General features: G+C 49.4%; 3 protein-coding genes across 7 annotated transcripts in view; 1 reads left to right on the forward strand and 2 right to left on the reverse strand.

Annotated features, from left to right (window-relative positions):
* LOC116503374 (major histocompatibility complex class I-related gene protein-like) overlaps positions 1–21,249 on the forward strand; it is a 556,717-nt gene that overhangs the window by 332,864 nt on the left and 202,604 nt on the right. The window lies entirely within an intron of this gene.
* The window catches only part of LOC116503386 (H-2 class I histocompatibility antigen, Q9 alpha chain-like), a 504,076-nt gene that overhangs the window by 66,045 nt on the left and 416,782 nt on the right, over positions 1–21,249 (reverse strand). The window contains exons 1-5 of one of the 4 annotated variants that reach the window (XM_032209776.1): positions 19,839–19,991; positions 13,830–14,108; positions 10,620–10,895; positions 9,495–9,776; positions 8,551–8,797 (exon numbers count right to left, since the gene is read on the reverse strand). The exons of 1 other annotated variant lie outside the window; for it this stretch is intronic. In XM_032209776.1, the coding sequence (XP_032065667.1) occupies positions 8,589–8,797; positions 9,495–9,776; positions 10,620–10,895; positions 13,830–14,108; positions 19,839–19,908 (1,116 nt within the window). In that variant the 5' untranslated portion in view covers positions 19,909–19,991 and the 3' untranslated portion in view covers positions 8,551–8,588. Of the gene's footprint in view, positions 1–8,550; positions 8,798–9,494; positions 9,777–10,619; positions 10,896–13,829; positions 14,109–19,838; positions 19,992–21,249 lie in introns of those variants that run through there. 2 more of the 4 variants (XM_032209779.1, XM_032209780.1) reach the window with 2 other exon arrangements.
* The window catches only part of LOC116503420 (major histocompatibility complex class I-related gene protein-like), a 465,627-nt gene continuing 449,084 nt past the window's right edge, over positions 4,707–21,249 (reverse strand). Inside the window, exons 8-11 of the mRNA XM_032209823.1 lie at positions 7,227–7,259; positions 6,198–6,231; positions 5,901–5,940; positions 4,707–5,467 (exon numbers count right to left, since the gene is read on the reverse strand). Coding sequence (XP_032065714.1) covers positions 6,212–6,231; positions 7,227–7,259 — 53 coding nt within the window. The 3' untranslated portion in view covers positions 4,707–5,467; positions 5,901–5,940; positions 6,198–6,211. The remainder of the gene's footprint in view (positions 5,468–5,900; positions 5,941–6,197; positions 6,232–7,226; positions 7,260–21,249) is intronic.

The following is a 21,249-nucleotide window of genomic DNA, read 5'->3' on the forward strand; positions in this document are numbered from 1 at the left end:
CAAACTGCAACCCAAAATCCACTTATTCATCGCAAAGTGCCAACACGGCAATTTGACCTGAATACTGAGGTTTTATTACCTAAAATAATGATAAACAAGGCAGAGTTCAGCTGTTTTAAGAAAAACATAAATGCACTTTTATGCCCCTTCTTTTCCCCCCCTGCTTTTGAAATATTACATTTAACAACAATAAAAAGAAATACTTTGGTAATATCAATTATCTTTCTCCCCCTCTTTCCCCCCTCTCTATTTCTCTTTCTCTCCCTCTTTCTCCTTCTCTCCCTCCCTTTCCTCCCTCTCTCTTTCCCCCCTCTCTTTCTCTCTGACCCTCTGTCTTTCCCTCTCTCTCCCCCTCTCTTTCACTCCCTTTCTTTCTTCTCCCCTTTCCCTTTCCCTCCCTCTCTCTTTCTGTCTCTCTTCCTCTCCATCTCTTTTCCTCCCTTCCTCTCTCTGTCTGTTTTTCTTTCTGTCCCCTCTCTTTTTCCCTCCCCCTCTTTCCCTCTGATGAAAGAAACGTCCTCCTGGGTTCGGCTCCAAGTGGGGAAGGAGACACTGGAGACATGGAGGCTGCTTGGGAAGATGGTTTATTGGTGGACAGGGCCACATGGCTTGAGCCCTGAACAGAAAAGGTGATCACATGCTTCAATGTTGGTGGAGAAGAAGAGAAGGGCCGAAGGAGGGGCTTGCTAGGCTTTTTATAACCTGTTCAGTCCCACCTCTCTGTTTCCTGTTCCTGTATAAGAAGTATATTCTGATTGGTTGTCTGACACCCATGGGGCCATGCAGGGGCAGCTCTCTAGGCTGCGTTTTGAATCCAGGTTTGGTTGAGTTCTCAGATCCCATATGGTCAGTTGAGTAAAGGGCCAATATTATCATGCCTTAATCCCATCCCCCTGGAGCTGAAGTGGAGAAGTCTTTATTATGTAAAGGGACTAGTTTGGCTTTCTTAATGGCCCATTGACAAAGTGGGGATGGGCAGGAAGCTACTGGCAGCTATTCTGTCTTTTAAAACATGTTTCTTTCTTTTCACATCTAGAGAAATATTCTGCCTTTTCAATATTTCCTAGGATATTTCATTTTTCTGGGAGAGGGCTGGGTGATAACTTCCTACACCTCTTTCTATTTTCTTATCTCTTTCGGTCATTTCCCCTCTTTTGTTAAACCAGTAGGATCCCATCCCTGGGTGTAGGTAATCTCACTTAACAACCAAAATTGGAACTGGCAACTCGGTTGTTAAACAAAGCTGTCAACGGTCCAACTAGCGAACTCCCCAAAAAAGAAACTCTCAGGGTCGTTGACTCCCCACAAGTAAAACTTTATTGAATTCACCATCTCGGAACTGAAGAAGCAAAACCAGCTCTGGTTTTCCCACATGAAACCTTGGTCAGTTAAACCATAGATTCCCTTCTCCCAGCCCTCAGGTGTTCGCGTTGTCCAATTGTAAAGCTTTTGTTATGGGAAAAGTCCACTTCCCCAGCAAACACCTGCAGTTGTGACCTTGGCCTTTTGCAAGTTCTCACCCTCCCAGGACGGCATCTTGGCATCCCGTTTCCTCCCTACACATTCCACCCCTCTCGCCTTTCCATTGTGTGGGAAGAAATGTCCTCCTGGATTCAGTTCCAAGTGGGGGAAAAGACACTGGAAACATGGAGGCTGCTTGGAAAGATGGTTTAATGGTGGACAGGACCACATGGCTTGAGGTCCTAGGGGGGAAAGGTGATCACATGCTTCCAGATGTTGGGTGAAGAAGATAAAAGAAAGCGAGATGCTGAAAGTCCCTGGTTTTATATTCTCTGTGGCCATTGATCTTGATCTTGTATTCTGATTGGTTGCCAGACTCCCATGGGGGCCATGCAGGGGCAACTCTCTAGGTTGTGCTTTGAGTCCATGTTTGGTTGAGCATTGCTTCTTCCCAGGTGACTTGTGGTGAAATGGGTAAAGGGCTAATACTATCATCCCTTAACCCCATCACCCTGGACTGAAGGGGGAGTCCTTTGTTATGTAGAATAGACTGGCTTGGGCATTTTAATGGCCCATTGAGAAAGGTGGGGGCTATTAAAAGTGAGTCTGTTTCCTACCTAAAGAAATGTTTCTCCATTTCTGATCCAGGGAAATATAATAGTCTGCCTTTTTAATATTTCCCAGGATATTTCATTTTTCTAGGAGGGGTGGGATTTAACTTCCTACAATTGGCCAGTTGAATAGAGATAGAAGCTGGAAGGCAATAAAGCGATTCAATCTTGACAAAGTCATTAAATGTGTGTGTGGGGGGGATTGTTCCCAGGAAAGAGGCAATGAAGACTTTCACACAATTATTATTTTTTCTTTAGTTCTCTGCTTATAATTTTCCGATTCCTGAACCTCAATCCTTAAAGTCATCAAGGAAGGACATGACGAAGGCTCTACCACCAACCCACTGGGACATTATTTCCTTTGGACGTTACATTAAGCTGAACCACGATGGCCTTTTGTGTTTCTTTCAGGTGTCCTTGAGATCAGGAGAGAGTGAAGCCCCTGAGTTTGTTCACATCCCACCTTTATCTTTTTCATGAAGAACTCAGGGCTGAGGACATAAATAATGCTCTTTCCTTCTCCTGTTTTCCTCACAACAACCCTGTGGAGACACGAAGACTGGTCCAAAATCACACAGCTGAACTCACTGCCTCCTGGTGTCTAGCCTGGTACAGGGAGTCCTCTACTTACGACCAGAATTAAGCCGAACATTTCACTTAACATTTGCTCACAACTTTCTTGCCACGGTTGTTAAATGAGTTACTCAAATTGTTAGTAACACGGTTGTTAAGTGAAACTGGCTTTCCCATTGACTTTGCTTGCCAAAGGACACAGGAGGGGATCATGGGACTCCAGGACACTGAAACAGTCATAAATATGCGTGACCCGTCAAAACCGCGCTCGACTAAGCCGCGCCCGATTAAACCGTGTCGCTGACGTCATCAACAGGGCGACAACAGCCAGCGCGGAGAAAGAAGGGCGCTTTAAATAGCGCTTTGAAAGCAAGCCGATTCAACTTAAGGTAAGGGTTAGGGTTAGGTTTAGGGTTAGGTTAAGGGTTAGGGTTAGGTTAAGGGTTAGGGTTAGGGTTAGCTTTAGGGTTAGGTTAAGGGTTAGGGTTAGGTTTAGGGTTAGGTTAAGGGTTAGGGTTAGGTTAAGGGTTAGGGTTAGGTTTAGGGTTAGGTTTAGGATTAGGTTTAGGGGTTAATTTTAGGTTTAGCGTTTACAGCGTGCTTCTGTCTCCGCGCTGTTGTCGCCCTGTTGATGACATCAGCTACACAGTTTCATCGAGCGCGGTTTAGTGGAACGCAGTTTTGTGGTGGAACCATAAATATGAACCAGTTGCCAAGCGGCCAAAGGTTGGTCACACAACCACAGGAATGCTGCAACGGTCACAAGTGTGGAAAATGGTCATCAGTCACTTTTTTTGAATCCTGTTGTAACTTCAAATGGTCACTAATGAACTGTTATAAGTCGAGGACTCCCTGTAGACGAAACTGAATGAATTTGTGTCGGCCTCGTTTATCCTTGGTGCTCAATTTTCTTTCCTGCATTTTATTTATTGTCTTTTGTTCTTGTATTGATATTTTTATTGTGTTGGCTGACCAGAGCCGCTTATGTGAGCTGAACGTTCATATATTCTAATTAATAAATACATTTCTCAACGTTTTGAATCCGTAGAAGAGGCTGAAAAATGCACTGAATTCTTGCAAAATGTTTCCAAGTTTTCCTTTTAAGCTTCCAAAGGTAGCTAGTCCTGAGGAAGGGGGAGGACAGGCTCAGGGGGGAAATGCTACCGGTTCAGACCGGTTCGCCTGAACTGGGAGTAAAAAAAGGCTCTCGGGTTGGGCGAACTGGTATTTCCCAGGATCAGCTGTGACAGACGGTTTCTATTGGCTAGAAAGCAGCTAATCTAAATCGTGTGGCACAGCGGATTTCCCCCCCCCCACTCGCTCTTCTACTTACCTTTGCAGGCGCACTCGGTAACAGGCTCCGCCCACCCAGACGCCATCATATCTGTTTTGGACACTGTGCATGCGCAGAAGGTCCTGCGCATGCGTGGAGGGGGCGTGCGCACGCTCACATTTGCCAACCAGTAGAGAAGGTAAGTAGATTTCACCCTGAAGAGACCCCCATCCTTTTCACTCCTCCGTGCCCCCAAAGCAACCATTGTAATATGGGGGACACCTTTCCCATCAATCAGGGGTCTCCCCACTCTTGGGCCACTGCACCATATTGGGCAGCTGAGGAGCCCAGAGAGGATCTCCCAGAAGCAGGAGAAGCTGCCCTTCTGCAAGGGGACCAGGAGGGCTCTGGCTGGGCATTCAGCTCCTGTCTCCCGAAGGGCCCCTGGGTGAGGCTCAGAGAGCAGCCACTTGGCCAACAGCCGGAGGCAAAGGAGGCTCTGAGGGAGAGGCAGCCTCTGTTGCTGCCACCCCCAAGCCAAGACCAGGTCGCCCTTTTACACAAGATCAACTGGTGATGCTGGAGGAACCTCCGGACACAGGAGCAAAATGGCTGCCTTCTCCCCAAAGGAGCCCACAGGAGCCCCCCCAGTTCTTCCCCCTTCTGGATTCTGCTTTGCTTCCTTCCCCTTCCCATCACTCAAAGTGAAATTGGAATCGGGGTCTCTGATCAACAAGGAGGGTAGAATCCCTCTTAATTCCAACCTCCCCAAAGATACAGCAATCAAGTACGAGGAAAATAAATCCTTTATTGATTTAAAGATTTAATCATTTAAAGATGTGCAATTGTGAAGGAGAGAGCAGCCTGACAATTGATTTCATCATCTGTTTTTCTAAATCATGAAAAGCCATAAATGGCAATCTATAAAAAAAATCACTGTCTAATGTTACCCTCAGTATATGGATTGTCAAACTTTGTGTTATGAAATATATGGTCAAATAACCTTGCAATAATCAATTAAAAATACATCAACTAATTTAGCCACAAAAATCTGAAAATGCAAACTTCTCTTAGTAATAGTTTCATCGAAGATCACATTAAACAGATTAAACTAACACAAGGAAAAAGCAAAAAGTAACCTCCACCTTCATCCCCAACAAATATAATGAAAATTAACAACCTATCAATCTTTCGTAAAGTAAAGCCAATGAAGTCTTCATCCGATTCCTCACCCCATTCTCTATAAACCCATCTCTAAAACCTCATCTTTAGCCTCCAACCTCTCTCCACTAAGACTAATCAGCAAAAGCCCATTAAGGGGGTTATGCAACCTATTTAAACTATTATCTACGAAACCCAATTTGAAATCTTTTGATTCCACAATTAGTAACACACAATATATTCTTTTCTCCTCTGCTCCTCAATCATAATAGAAAAAGTTTACTGATTCAGTGATAAAAGCAGTGATGAAAGACCCCAAAATCTCTCCTGGTTCCAGCATGCCGGAAGGGCCTAAAGGGCTCCTCCTGAGAGTCCGGCCTAATTCAGAAGGAGGCCGTGTCAGTAGCACTTCATTCAGTAATCAGGAAAGAAAACCACTGGACTCCATTTGTATTGAAATCAAGTGTACTTTTACTAATCATAAATGAACAGTTGCGAAGCTAAGCTAAGTCTGGTTAATTAGGCGCGAAAGCTAATAAGATATTGTATCATTCATTCCCCTCCCCTTGGCATCCCCGTGCACAGTCCAATCATATTTCTCCCAAATGTCAGGTGTGAGATAACTTTGAAAGGCATCACCAGGATGGAATGCTGGACCGTTGGCAGGAAACACTCCTCCTCCACATGCGCAGTAAGGTGGTCAGTTCAGTGTCTAGAAGCTTCCTCCAGCACAACAATGATTCCCCTCCCAAATACCATGCCCCTCCCTCCCCGTTTTAATGGCAGCTGAAGCAGGAGCAAAGCAGAGGCTGACATGCCGATCCCATCTTCTCTCCTCTCTCCTCATGCTGGGCGTCTCCCCTGCAAAGAGGAGGGAGAAAGTATCCAAGGGTTAGTTGGATCAAGACAGTCAGAGCCTGAGAGGTGCCAGAGGATCAGAGTTTGGGGGCAGGAAGATCCCTCCACCGAGCCCTCTCCCCCAAATTCCTTACCTTCCAATGTTTGAGGTGAATAGGAGAGAGAAGAGGGATTCCCAAGGATCTTTACCCTCACTTGGTCCTTGGACCCCAAAGGCCCCCTCCCTCTCACCCCATACGGCCCCCACTGAGACCACTCACCTGCAAGGGGGCTGCTAAACAGTCCGGTTGCTCCCTGGATTGGAGAGAAAGGCACAGAATGAATGAATGTCTGGATCCTCTGAGGAGGAGAAATCTCTCTCTTCACCATTCAACCTCTTCAGCTTCCCAAACTTCTCAGAGGACATAAAGCTTTTTATTGATTTATTAATTAAACTCCCATCTCCACCTATCTCATTAAGGTGACTGTAGGCAGCTCACAGTAAAATTCAATGAAATGCCACGTAGAATATTTAAAACACTAAAATGAAACCCAAAATCTCCCATCAGATCCTGTTGCATTTGGTCTGAAAGAAAGATCGTGTCCAGTGTGTGACCTCTGTCTCCAGTTGGACCCCGGATGACAGCCATGAACTCCTGGGCTGCTTCTGAGACCAAACACAGGGATGGCAGATTGAGGTCTCCCAGGACCATAATCCTGGGCAACCTCATGCCAACCCTCGGATGCCCCCAGCAGCTGAGGCAGGGAGCTGGCCATGCATCAGGGAGGCTGGTACAGTAGCAACAATCCCAACTGGTGAGCCCAGTCAGAAACAGGAAATCACCACCAGAATTGTAGGGTGGGAGCCTCCTGAGTGCCAGAAGAGATTCTCCGATGACCCCTGTAGCCCCACCAATCCTGCCTGGGGTCTCAGCTGGGATCCCGAACCCTGAACCCATCTGGGCACATCTCTGAGAATGGAACAACCCCCCTTCCAGAGTCAGCCAGGTCTCAGCTATGCCACCAGAGGAGTCTCTAACCACTGGGGATGATGGCCTCACTGATGGTTTCCCTATTTCCCCTCAAAGAATGGAGGTCTCTTTCCTCCAAAGGGGGCCAAGGCTCCACCATGCAGACTCTGGGCTGCCTCCCCTGCTTGAATCCAACAAGGAGAGTTTCTTCTTCTCCTCTGCAGAATGAATTGGGGGGGGCTTTTAAAAGTGGGGGCCTCTCCCTCTTTTCATCCCCCCCCCCCAAAGTCTTGCAAAAGGTCAGAATGTCTCATGCAGCAGCTGCTCCCTCCAACTCACCCTGGTCTGAACTGCTGGATCCTTTGTCACTTGCTGGAAGAGAAAGAAAAAGGGGATGAGGGAGGATGTCTGTCTTTCTGTCTGTCTGTCTCTCCCTCCTTATAGGAAGCTCAGCTCTTTCTGACTCCAGCTGCCTCCCTCCCTTTCTCTCTCCCACACAATAAAAAATGCAGAAATAACATGGAGAGAGTTTGGATCAAACTGCTTTGGTTAAAAGGCATCAGAAAGAATTCTTAAAATTTATTATTTACATCATACAAAGCCAGAAGGCAGAGCTGGCCTAAAAAGATACAGATGGATTCAAAGTTTATTTTTGTAACCAGTTGTGAGTCTTTGGGACAGGAGACCAAGAGGAGATCCAGCTGGCATCCCCCAAAGCTCCTTTTCCCTCAAAATGCCCCCTTTTCATCCCTACTTTTATGGAGCTTCTGACTCTCACTTGGCCAAGCCTTTCCTCTCAGCCTTCTTGGGGAACAGAGCATGTCCTCAGTCAGAGGGACCTTCCGCCACCTGTGTCTTCTCCTCTTCTTAAAGGTTCCTTCTTCCAGATGTTTCTCCTAGAGGTCTCCACTTCTACTAATAGCCTGGCTGTAATGAAAAGGGGGCTCATCTTCCCCAGCCTGGTTCTTAGCATGAAGAGGAAGACATACATACACACACCCCTCTCAAATAATTGTGTCCCTGGTCCCTGCTCTAAGTTGGAGATTACATGGAAAGAGGACAAATCACTCACTTGGTGCTGCTTTGTAGTCATCTTGACGTCGTCTCTCTGCAAGAATAAAAATCAGTGAAAGCTCAAAAGAATCCACCAGAGATCATCCAAACTCTCCCTCTGTAGGAGGAAGAACCCCAGGAGATATTTCACAGAAACTTTGTCCCATCAACCAAGACAGAAAGATCTTTAAAATACAAATGTATCTCCTGATCTGCCCCAAGAGAGACCTGCTGCCTCCGAGATGGATGGAGGGGAATTGGGGGAAGCAGAAGGATCAGCTGGGAGGGGAGGAAGGTTTCCATGGAAATCCTTCTCTGCTGCTCTCTGACCAAAGCCTTTGAAAGGGACAAAGGAACTGGGATGCCTCTTCCCAACTCAGAAGAAGACAGGACTGCCCGAATCTCAGACTCAGCTGAATAGAAACTGGAGTCCCAGCAAGAGGCAGAGATCTCAGATGCTCTCCAAGAGGGCTGGGAAAACAGGACAGAAGGAAGCCCAGGAGAAGCTCCCCAAAGGGAGAGACTTGGGGGGGAATCTCCCCATCTTCCTTCCATCACCCCCCTCCCCCCCAGTACTTACTTACTTACTGAGGAATATCAAAGTCCCAATAATTGCACACGCCAGGACAAGAGAAAATCCACCAGAGTTCATCCAAACTCTCCCTCCATAGGAGGAAGAACCCCAGGAGATGCTTCACAGACCCTTTGTCCCATCAATAAAGACAGAAAGATCTTCAAAATACAAAAAAGATACTTACTGCGGAATATCAAAGTCCCAGCAATCACACACACCAGGACAAGGGCAGCCACAACGCAGCCGATGATGAGCCCCAGGTTGGATTTTGAATTGGTTGGTTCTGAATTGGGAGAAAGAGCAGATCATTGAAGGAGAACCCCAAACAATCCTCCCGACCAGGGAAGAGACCTAAAGAAGTGAAATCTGGAAATACCCCAAATTAAAAACTCCATGGGCTCATTTTTGGGTCCTTCTCAAAGTAACATGAAGGCGCCTTGCTATCCGTTGTTAGAGGACGTGTCCTCAGGATGCTGCCTTCTTCTCACACCAGCCCAGCATGAATGCAACTGAATTCATCTTTGGCTTCTCCACTCAAAAACAGCCCTTTGCCACCTTCTGACTCATAGCAACTTCCAAAACAAAAACTTCTCCAACACAACAATGTAAACTACATTTTTTAAACAAAAACATTTTTGTTCTTTTTATAGGCTGCCCCAATAAGTCATGATTCTGAGTGGAATTGGGCAGCTCTGCATGCTTTTTTTCTTCAGTTTCAGTGTTTGCATTTTATTATTTGAAGTAAAATAGGGAATTTCATCAGGATCGGCCAAGTATTGGGATGGGATTCTGTCCTTTCCATCACCCGAAGTCAGTTCTACGGTCTGGTCCCTGCAGCTTCTCCAGCCTCAAACACTGGAAGGACCAATGGATGAAAGCTCAGCTATGCTCACATCTGGACACAGCTGGGGTCAGATTTCTCTCCCACCACCCTCCAGCCTGCCAGAGAGCCCAGCCTTCCCCTCCCTGCAGCCTCTCACCCTTCAGCTCCAAGTCCAGAGGCTCCTGCAGGCCGTCGTGCTCCACGTGGCACCGATAGCGGCTCCTCTCTTTGGGGTCGATCTGGATGCTGATCCAGTAGTGGTAGGTCCCATCCGCGTTGGGGGCCACAGACCCATGGAAGGTCTCTTCCAGCGATACCTCCCCATCCCTCCTCCAGGAGGCATCGATCTCCCTGGGGTAGAAGCCATGGACCCGGCAGATGTGCGTCTCCATCCCATCCTCCACCTCCTTCCTGCTGCTCACCATCACCTTTGGGGTCTCTGCAGAAATGGCACCCCCAGAATTAACTCTGAGCCCCTCCAGAGCCTGGAAGGTGGATGGGAAACTTGGAGGGGCAGGAAAATCTCCCACCACTTAGTTTTAACCCAAAGATTCACATTCCACACTTGCAGCCTCTCCAAGAGTTTTAGGAAATTATCCAGATCTGGAAAAGGCTCAACCAGAAGGACTCCTGATTTTGAGTCCTTCCCAGGAACTCAGCCTGAAAAAACCCCGGAAGCAAATTGAGGCTCCAAGGAAATTCCTCTCTGGCTGCTTTGAACTCTGAGTGATCTTGGGCTGCTGCCTTCAGGGGAGGGAAAGTGGAGATGGTCTTTTAAGGTCCCTTTCAAGACAACAACCACACAGAAGATTCTCCCTACTTTTTGCCTTTTCTTCTGCTCCCCTGAAACTGAGGCTGCTCCCGGCCTCTTTCAAAGGGAGACAACCCCAATTTTAAGAGGAAGAGAGATCAAAGAGAATCTCACAGGGATCAATTGGGAAAAGAGATTTTGCCTCTCAAAAGGGGGGGGGCAGAGAGAGGTTGAAGCCAATGGAAGAGAGAGAGGGTCCCCCCCCAGAGAGGGAGGGGCTGTGGGCAATCAAGCTCCTGTTTGCAATTCCCCCATTGATCCTAATCTCATCCAGCTGATCCTGGAGGGATGAAGGACCCCAGGGGGGAGGGGTAGACCTAGGGGAGGGGGGTCTACATGCAAGAGGGGCTGAAAGGGGGGGGGACTCCCACCAGGGCAAACAGGCTAAAGACCAGGGACCCAAAGGGGCTGAATGTGTACAGGAGATCCAGCCATAAAGGAGGAAAGTCCAGCCTGGATCCAGATGCTCACCTGTCCTCAGCAGTGTGTCATTCCCATAGGACAGGTACTTCTCCAGCCACTCAATGCAGATTTCCTCCAGGTAGTCTTTCCATCTCTGATTATATCCTGGAATAGCGTCCCATTTCCTTTTGGTGATCTGGGCCTGTTGATCGGAAGCCACCCAGGTGAGGGTCTCCTTGTCAAAGGTGATGAAGTTCCTCCCTTCGTAGCGATACTGGAAAAACCAACCTTTGCTTCCATCTCTCTGGAGCTCACAGCCATACATCCACTGCAATGTGTGAAGGCCTGAAAGACAGACAAGAGGATGGTTTGGGGAGTCTTGAAGATAGACAGAGACCCCCGCCCTGAAGTGACCTTGACATAGGCACTGACACCCCCATTTCCTCCCAAGCATTCAAGGGAAAGAAATCCCCATCAGTAATTGCCCTTTTCCCTTCCCTCGACCAGCATCCCTGCATTTTCCCCCCAGGATGGAGCCCCTGAATCTCCCCAGGAAAAGCGAGTCTGGAAAAGCCAGCAGAGGATCCCAAGGGAGAGTGAGAAAAGAAGGAGTCGCAAAGAAACGGAAGGAGGGAGACCCTTCCATCTTTCCTTCTGCCATTCCTCCGCAGGGGAGACTCTTGGGGGGGGGAGGAAGGGATCCCAGAGAGGGAACAGTTGCCTGAACCTGCAGCTGCAAAGAGGGAATGAGGATCTTGTGCCTCAAAGAGGATCTGGTCGATCTGGAAAATGCTTGCAGGGATCCCTGTGACCATAAATCATGCTCTGTGTTCACAAATAGCACCAAGTCACAAGGGCTGGTTCCCACTTTGGGCTAACCAGAAACAAACCATGGTTTAGTGTAATGTGGGAATGAAGTCTTGAAGGGCCCCAAAGGAATATTTCCCTCTGCAACAGCAGCAAGTGGCCCAGTCTGATCTGGAGACCCAAAGGGTTATTGACCTGACCTTTGAAATGAAGTTTGAAGCTTACAGGCTCTGGAAGGCCCTGGAGAAGATATTTCAACTTCAAGTGAAGAGATTCTTGGATTCAAAAGAAAACCAAAAGGAAATCCTGAATTGTTTCTACTCCTGTGTGGGCTTGAGAGGGAGGAAGGACGCCAGGAACCCTCGAATCTAAGGGAAAACCACCTGGAAGTAGAGTTGAACTAAACTGACCAGTCCTCTCCTTTCCTCTCCACACCCAGGAATGACAGGTGAGGGGATCCTTTCTCTGCATCTTCTGCTCAGCCAGAGAACTTCCCTTTGGAGGAAGAGGAAGATCCTTGGGAGATCCAGTCTGATCCTTCCCTCGAGAGGAGATTCCCTGATCTCCCCATGGGAAAAATAGTCCTGGGTTTCTGTCCAAGAAGAATCTGCTGCCATTCACAGGAAAGCACTAAATATTTGGCTGCAGTTTTCAACCTCCGAGAACAAATTCTGTCATTTCAGAAGCATCAAAAGCTAAGACAGAAATTGTCTTCTTTCCCTTGAAGATGAAATATGTTCTTATCTCAGATTTGGCACAGAATTGAATATCTGTGCAGCAAAAAGAAAGCACAGGGATCACATTGAAAAGGCAAGTTTCGTTGTTGATGTTTAGTGTAAGAACACTATTAATGCATCTCTACAGGTCTCCGCATGAAACAATTCTGGCCCATCTCTGAGCCTGGATGTTCAGGGGGTTTCCTGACATCTGAAAAACAGTTCAAGGGATCCTCCAGGGTCAAAAGCTTAAGAAAGGAGGCTTTAGAGAGGCTAAAATATATTTATGTTTATAACTGCTGAGAAGTTATAAACTTTCCTCTCTCTCCTTTCCTTATGTTACTTTCTATTAGTTTTTATCTTTTTCTTGAAAGGTTTTAGTAAAAATCAGATAGGAAATTTAAAAGGCTGACAGGACGTCAGGGATCATTAAAACAGTATTGAAAACACAGGAGAGGCAAATGTCACACAGCCTCTACATGAATCAAGGCAGAGCAACCACATCTGGAGTATTGGGAGCAGTTGTGGTCCAAAGGCCTCCGAAAGGAGAGGAGGGAGCCAGGGAAGGTCCAGAGGAGGCGACCCAGGCAATGGGGGGGGGGGGGGGGAAGCAGCCTCCCTTGGAGGGAAGGTTGGGACCTTGGGGGCTCTTTAGCCTGGAAAGGAGGCTCCCCTCCCCTCCGGCCGCTCTCCTTCCTCCTTCCTCCACCAGGGGGAGCCCTCAGGGCCCAGCCCTGATCCCCTGGGAGGCCAGCAGGGGGCCTGGAGGGATCTGGGGGGATCCTGGGGGATCAGGGGCAGGACTGGCAGAGCTCTTGGGAGGAAAGGAGGGGAAATGGGGGATCTTTGTGGAGAAGGTTTTCGGAGCCTTTAGCTATACACACATTTCCTTCCATCCCTTTTCCTAAATGAGGTTCCTTGGAGGCGAATCTTCTCCCCCCAAAGGTGGCAGAAGAAGGGGGGCTATGCTGAAGAAAGAGCCCCCCCCATCCAGGGCAGCCCCTCCAAGAGGGCAGGGCAGGAGTTCAGCCTGAGGGACCAAGGAGGGGAAGCCAGGAAGGCTCTGAGGGACTCAGGAAGGGCCCCAAATGGAGGCTTCTTCCTCTCCTCTCTTTCCCCGTCAAGACTATCGGGAGGATCCTGGACCTCTGATCCCCCCTCCAAGAGCCCCCACCCCATTTGGGCCTCCCGGCCTCTCCTTCCAACTGGAGGATGAGGAGAAGCTCCTGGCGTTTGGGCCCCCCTCATTGCCCCCAAAAAGGGGGAGAAGGAAAGGGATCTAGTCTCCCCAGGTGGATCTGCACCAGATCCCTCATTTCTCTGGGGTGGAAACAGAGAGGAGGAGGAGGATCTGCTTCCCCCAGGATCTCCTTAGGATCCACCTGCCCTTTTTTCAGGGAGGGGAGGGGCCTTTGATCCCCTTCCTCCCCCACAGCAGGAGATCCACCCAGGACCCTCCAACTGTCATGGGGGGAGGAGAGATTTCGGTCTCTTTTTACCTCAGTTTATATCAACATCCAGAAAGAGAGAAGGAGAAATTGAAAGACGTTTCCATTAACTGCAATTGGCAGAAATCGTCAGCAATGGAGACAAGGACAATCTTATATTGATTAAAGAAAAGAATAAACATATATAAAAAAAGGCTTTTCAAAAGGTGTGGAAGGAGCCTTTCCCTTTGAAGGGACCCCTTTCTCCCCCCTCTGGTTCCTGGGGAGGGGATTATGGGGCCGGAGGAGCCACCAGACCCATCACTCACCTTCGCTCTGATTGTAGCGACTCCTCAGAGTCTCCAGGTTTACTCTGAACGACTCCTCATGGCCACGTATTATCTGGGTGTTTCTGTCCCAGTACTGGGGATCCTCCTTCCCCAACTTCTCCATCCAGGAGGCTCGAGGCTGCACCCTCTGGCTGTGGCTGTCGTAGTAATTGAAGATCTGACCATCCACGTACCCCACAGCGACAAAGTGGGGCTGCTGCCCCTGACTGGGGTCCGAGATGGAGGTGTAGAAATACTTCAGGGAGTGGGAGGAGGCGCCTGGAAGGGAGCCAGAAGAGAAGAGTTAGGGGGCTTCAGTCAAGGACCCGGATCTCATGGAGGCTCCCATCTGAGGCTCTGCGGAGGAAGAAGGAAGAGGAGGAGGAAGAAGAGAGCTGGGGGAGGAGGAGGAAGGGGGGAAAGGTAGGGGGAGATGGGGGGAGAGGAGGCAGGAGGGGGAATGAGGGAGCGACTGAGAGGGAAAGAAGAAGCTTCTGGGGGGCCTGAAGGGTTGGAGGGCAGGGAAGGTGGGGGGTGAGAGAGGAGGGGAAGGTCGGGTCCCCCAAACTTCACCTGCCCCAATTGTGTCCTCCCCCCTTCCAGCAAGGCCTCCCTCAAACCCCCCTCAGGGTTGCTCAGTCTCTGCCCCAAGGAGGCTGCAGTGGCCCCACAGGTAAAAGAGGGGATTCCAGCCCCAAAAGCTGAAAAGCATCAGGAAACCCCACCTGGTCACCCCAACTTTCCATTGACATCACTGGGGGCCCAAGTGGCTGGTTAAAAGCTGCAGACGTTATAAAATGGGGAGGGGGAATCTGGGTGAGAACAGAGGCCAATGTGAACCCTCCCCCTAACCTCAATATGGGGAGGCAAAGAGGGCAGAGAAGGGAGCAGCAATGAAGCCACGGAGCCTCCCAAATCTTCCTCCTGTCCCTCTCCCACCGCCCTGGTCAATCCCCCTCCCCTCCCAGAGTTCAGCCATCTGAGCAGGAATCGGCCTTGAACCCAGGACTCCGAGGGGCTCCCCCTCCTTCCACAGGGAATCTCACTGGGATTATCCCAAGATTTCTCCATCTCAGCAACCCAGTTAGGGCCCCGGAACCATCATTCCCGGAGGCTTTTCCTCTGAATCTCCCCCTTCCCTTTCCCCAGAAGCTGCTCTGACCCTCGTCCTCCTCTGGGGCTCATCCTGCACTTTGTCAGCCCAAAGAAAGGCAGAAATGCCCCTCAGCCTCCTCGGGAGGGGATTGGGATCCTGCTCTCCAATCCTTCACATGATCAGTGACTCTCAACGTAAAGGCCTCAATCAGAGTTTCTCAGACTCAGCCATTTGGACTTCAATTCCCAGAATTCCCCTCATTCCCAGAAATCCATGGACCTCTCCACCCTGCCCCCCCCCCCCTGTCCCCACTGAGGCTGCTTGAGTTCCTGCTGAGACCAACCATGGGGGGTGGGAGGGGGGCTCAGCTGGGAAGAGGCTCTAAGGCTGCCCACTGAACAGAAAAACAACAACTTCTAACCAGGTGACAGGAATAAAAAGAAAATAAAATGAACAAAATGCAGCTGGGAAATCTGTTAAACTGGAAAATCCCCAAGGCCCCTTTTTGGTCTCCATTCTGAAAGCTCTTCAGATGAGAAATTCTTTCACCAAAGATTTGAAAGATCATTTTCAGGATCCTTCATGGGACTTATTTGGGCAGAACCTGGGTCTCCATGGAAAAGGGCGGGACCTCCAAAGCCCAGAGAAATAAACACAGGGAGTCCTCGGCTTATGACCACCATTGAGCCCACATTTTTGTTGCTAAGTGAGACAATTTTTAAGTGAGTTTTGCTCCATCTAAAAAATTTTCTTGCCACAGTTGTTAAATGAAATCTTGCAGTTGTTAAATTAATATCCTGGTTGTTAAGTGAATCTGGTTTCTCCATTAACTTTGTTTGTCAGAACGTTGCAAAAGGGAGTCACGTGATATGGGGAGACTGCAACCGTCATAAATATGAATCAGTTGCCAAGCATCCAAATCTCAGTCATGTGACGATAAGGACGCTAAAACGGTCATAAGTGTTAAAAATTGTCATTTTGTCACTATTTTCAATGACATTGCAACTTTAAACAGTCACTAAATGAACTGTTTTAAGTAGAGGACTGCCTGTAGTCCCCCTACCCATTCCCTCCAGTATGGCCTCCCAGTCCGTCCCAGTCCAAGGCAAAGGCCTGGGCCTCCCCCTTCCTGCTCCTCCCCACAATCCCGGAGGCTTCTCAGAGCTTTTGGGGAAAGGGAGCCCCAGATCCACTTCCTGCTCTGGGGAGATTTCAGGATCCAAAGGGATCGGAGCTTTCCTCCAACAGAAGGAGGGGGGATCGGACTCCCCGTGATCCAGAACCCTTGTTTCTTTCCCTTGTGGGGCTGAGCAGTGAGGAAGCCTGAAGTCTGCCTGAGAGGAGAAACGTCTGAATGGAACTCGGGTTGGACGTCCTCACAGTCAAGAAACCCCTTCAGGTCAGTTTGGGCCTGTCTGTCTCCAAGCAAGCCCTTCATTTCATGCTCCCCATCCAGAGGTTCTTCTCTTCTTCTGCCTCCAACCAGCCTCTTTAATCCTTAAGATCCTGACAGATTTTCTTTCTGTCTTTTGAAAAGCTGCTCCATTCATAGGGTCGTTTCTCAGAGCAAAAAGCTTGTGCCCCTTCCTGATTCCTAAGGAATAGTAAGTACATTTTAAATATTTTGGATTCTGCAAACTGACCCATGCTGAGAGCTCCTGAAATGGAAGGAGGAGGATTTTGTGTGGAAAGATCCCTGCCTGTCCTAGAGAAAAGCTCTGGGGATTTTGGGGTTTAGGATGGAGGAGAAAGTGAACATAATAAAGGCGGATCTTTAGAAACCTTATTCAAAAGGAGCCTTTCTCTCTCTTCTCCTGCTGCATCCACAGGGCAGCCTTATCTCAAAGGTTCAGTCTCGGCGTTGGCCAAAACACCGAACCGATTCCAGAAACAATCCGGGTCCCCACAGCACCAGAAGCCGCCAAGAGCCACCAACCCCCCCTCAAAAGCTCGGGAGATCTCGGAAGGCGAAGTGGGGAGCGAAGGGAGCAGCAATGAGGCCATGTAGTCCACCTGGATCTTCCTCCTGCCCCCCACCCCGCTGGGAAATCCCCCCTCCCGTCCCAGAGCTCAGTCATCCGAACAGGACTTGGCTTTGGACCACTGTTCCCTCTAAGGTGCGCGGCTGCGCGGCCGCGCACGTGGCAAGAAACCCCCGCGCAGAGGTTTCTAACTGCCGCGCAGAGATTTCTATCAAAGCAAACGTGGGGAAGTCCTTTGCAGGCAGCTAGAACTGGCCGCCCGCAAAGGACTTCCCCAGACTGGGAGAGATATTTAAAAAAAACGGCGGTCCTTCTAGCTCGCTTTGTTGCTTGGTTTGCCCTGGGGAGCCATGGAGAGGGCGAGTCAGAGGCAGCCCAGCACCTGGCGTCCCCCCCCCGCCTCGGCGGCACCGAGATGGCTCTCCTGGACACCTGACCTGCCAGTATCTCTCCCCTCCCGCTTTCCGCCTTCCGGAAGCCCATCGCTTCGGGCGCTTCAGGCGCTTTCCTTTCCTCCCATCCCTTGCCCTGCTTTCTGCTCAAACGGAATATCTGCTGCTGCCTCCTCCTACCCCAAGAGCACTGCCAGATTTGCCGCCCAACGCTGCGGCTGAGGTGAAGCCGCCAAAGCTCCCGCCAGCACCCCTGCTTAGGTGAGGTGTTCCGAGCGGAGGGGGAGGCAGGCACCGCCGCCGCTGCCATGGGCGGGGGCGCCTGCGGGAGCTTTGGCGGCTTCACCTCGGCTGCAGCGCTGGGCAGCAAATGTGGTGGTCCTCTTGGAGGAGGAGGGGGAGGCGGCAGGAGTTATTCTGGTGTGGGGGAGGCTCGTCGGCATCTTCAGCGGCAGCCCTGCCCCCTGTGAAAAAACCCAAAGATGGAGCAGATCCACGCAGATGACGTCGCCGCCACATGACTGGAGGAGGAATTCTGGGAGTTGAAGTCCACAGTCTTAAGCTGTCAGGTTTGAAGATCCCTGTGTTTTTTTTCCCTAAAGGGTTATGGGTGCAAGGATCTTGTAACTTGACAGCTTTAAGACTTGCATGCTTCACTGCCAGAGTTTCTGAGCCAACGTGACTGGAGGAGGAATTCTGGGAGTTGAAGTCCACAAGTCTTAAAGCTGTCAGGTTTGAAGACCCCAGAGGTTTTTTTTCTAAAGGGTTAGGGGTGCAAGGGTGTTGTAACAATAGCTTTAAGATTTGCGTGCTTCAAAAGCTAGACTTTCTGAGCCAACATTTTGGTTGCTAAGCAGCACCGTTGTTAAGTGATACTGATATTATATAACACTTTTAATTAAGTGGGTACCTTGAATAAACATAACTTTGAGTTTCAAATAATACTGATTTTGTTGTTGTCTTAGGTGACATCTGTTAAAAAAATTCAGGTGCTCAGGCATGAAAATGTACCGCTCAAACACTATACTTTTCCGCTCACACTGAAAAAAAATTAGAGGGAACATTGCTTTGGACCCAGGGCTCAGTGGGGCTCCCCCTCATCCCTTGAGCCAAGGTGGCCCAGTGGTTAGAATGCAGCATTGCAGGCTAATTCCACCCACAGAGTTCAATCCTGACTGGCTCAAAATCGATTCAGGCTTCCGTCCTTCCAAGGTCAGTAAAATGAGGACCCAGATTGTTGGGGACAAGATGCTGACTCTGTCAACCGCTTAGAGAGGGCTGTAAAAGCACTGTGAAGCGGTATACAGGTGGTCCTCTTTTTACAACAGTTCGTTTAGTGATCATTTGAAGTTACAAGGGCACTGGAAAAAGTAATTTATGACCATTTTTCACACTTACAACCATTGTAGCATTCCCCCATTTTCACATGATCAGAATTCAGACACTTTAGACAAATGGTTCATATTTATGACAGTTGCAGTCATGTGTGGCCATGTTTTGCAACCTTCTGATGAGCAAAAACAATGGGGAAGCCAGATTCACTTACAAACCTTGTTATTAATTTAATGACTGCAGGGATTCACTGTGGCAAGAATGGTCATAAAATGGGTCAAAATTCACGTAATAAATGTCTCCCTTAGCAGCATAAATCCTGGGTCAATTGTGACTTCAACTCCCAGAATTCCCCTCATCCCAGAAGCCCCTGGGGCCTCCCCTCCCTGCCCCCACCCTCTGCCCCCGCTGAGGCTTCTTGGGGGTCCCTGCTGAGACCAATCATGTTGGGGGGGGGGCTCAGCTGGGATCCTCTCCCTAAATTCAGTCTCTGTGAGGAGGGTCCTGTCACCTTTAAACCTTCTGGGGAATCCAAGATAAACATACAAAAGGATTTCAGTTTCTGACATGCAAAGTCCTGATCGAGGAACATCAAAGGTTTTTTAGCGGAAAAAAGAAGTGAAAACCAGGAAGGAGGAATCTTTAGGAAGATTATTATCCAGACTCTCATCCTGCTGCATTCACAGGACAATCTGAGCCCGGATCGCTCCACTGCAGCAACCTCTGCCAAGACACGGAACCGATTCCAGAAACAAGCCGGGTCCTCCCAGCACCAGAAGCCCCCAAGAGCCACGAATCCCAGCTAAAGGCAGGGAAGAGGACCCAGGCGGAGGGGTTGGGCGGAGGCAGCCAGGAAGTTTGTGAACTGACCTGATCACCTGCAAACGCCCCTTTCCCACAATCTCCGCTTTGGGGGAGGGAAAGGACTGAGCTTGGGGGCGCCCAGATAGACTTGACGGAGGTCTGGAGGGGCCGCCCTTGTCCTGCTCCCAGAGGGGCTCTCCTGGGGAAGTGGGGGGGGGGGGAGGCAGCAGAGTCCCATCCAGGCTTTGGGACCTAATCTCAAGGTGGCCAAAGTGGGGAGGAGGAGCGGACTAGAAAGAGGACTGAAGCAGGATTTTATTTCTGGGAATAAACTTTTGGGGGGAGGAGAGAGAAAAAGTCCCTGGAAGAAAAAGGGGCTGAAAAAGGCCCCAAAGAGACTCACCAACGGAACTTTCCCACTGGGCGATCGCCAGCAGCACCAAGAGCCAGAGGGGCGCAGAGCTCCTGGCCATCTTAAGCAGCGATCCTCAACCAGCACTGCTCTCTCTCGAAGTTGCAGGGAAATGGAGACTCACCCCGGTCGATCAACAACGCCACAATCCAGAGGAAGCCGGCGATTGGCCAAGCTCAACCAATTGAAAAAAAAGTACCCTCAAATCGTCATTGTTGCTAGGCAGACGTCCAGGCGCAACCGGCCAAAGAGGAGGGAAAGGGAAAGCGAAAGTTCCATCAGGAAATCCCCTTCCAGGCATTCCGCCTCTTGGGGGGAGGGGCGGAACTGGGGGAGGGGAAAAGCGGGAGCCTTTTCTGGGCCTGGGGGGAGGGGAGACCCCGCACAGCCCCTCGCAGTGGGAGATCAGGTGGAGATGCCAAAAAAGCCAGCGACGTCTTGGGCTGCATCAACAGAGGGAGAAGATCAAGAGAAGCCGAGAAATGATCATTCCGGTTTATCCTGCAGAGGTGAGGCCACCCTTGGAGTGTTGGCTCCACTTCTGGTCTCCAGGATTCAAAAGAGATGCTGAGACCCTGGAAAGAGAGCAGAGAGGAGCAACAAAGACGCTAAAGGAAGGTTGAAGGGTATGGAGGACCATGGAGAGAGCTCGGTATGCCAGGCCTACAGAAGAGAAGAAATGCGGGGAGGGGGTTTGTGTGTGTCAGGATAACTGACTTCCAGCACTTGAGGGTTTGTCCCGGAGAAGAAGGGATTCGGCTCTTCTCCAAAGCCCCAGGCAGCAGGACATGGAAGCCACTGGTGGAAGCTTGTTAAAGAGAGATCCAACCTAGAAGTAAGGAGAAATTTTCTAACTGTTAGAACAATTTACTCAGTGGAATAACTGACATCCTGGAATTCTGAGTGCTCCTTCACTGGAAGTTTCCAAAAACAGGCTGGAGAACTGTCAGAGTGGGATTGTATTAGGTCTCCTGCCTTGATCTGAGGGGTGGACTAGGAGACCTCTGAGGTCCTTTCCAGTCCTATGATTCTGTGTTTTACTTCAGACGCCCTAAATGATCTTCGCTCTGAATAAAAATGCACAAAGGCTTTTTTGTGGCATCTTCAAGGCGAAGATATTTCTTTCTAGGGGAAAATGCCAGAGGTATCAAATATAATATATGAATTCCCTGTTTCCTTTTCTTCTCTGGGGAAGCCATGAATCTTTAGGAAGCTCCAAACTCTTCTCTTTTCCCACAATAAACTAAGATGGCTGCTCTCTCCTTTGGGGGCTCTTCTGGAGGCCCCTTGGACTAAAATAATAAATCTCTCTTCCAATTACAGTTATTATGATTCCCAAATTCAGTAGATTTTACATTTCATATGATGAACAAAGTATGAGAAACATCCAATGGTCTTTTCA

This window comes from Thamnophis elegans, chromosome 2, assembly GCF_009769535.1.
Source record: "Thamnophis elegans isolate rThaEle1 chromosome 2, rThaEle1.pri, whole genome shotgun sequence".
In the NCBI taxonomy this organism is placed as follows: Eukaryota; Metazoa; Chordata; class Lepidosauria; order Squamata; family Colubridae; genus Thamnophis; species Thamnophis elegans.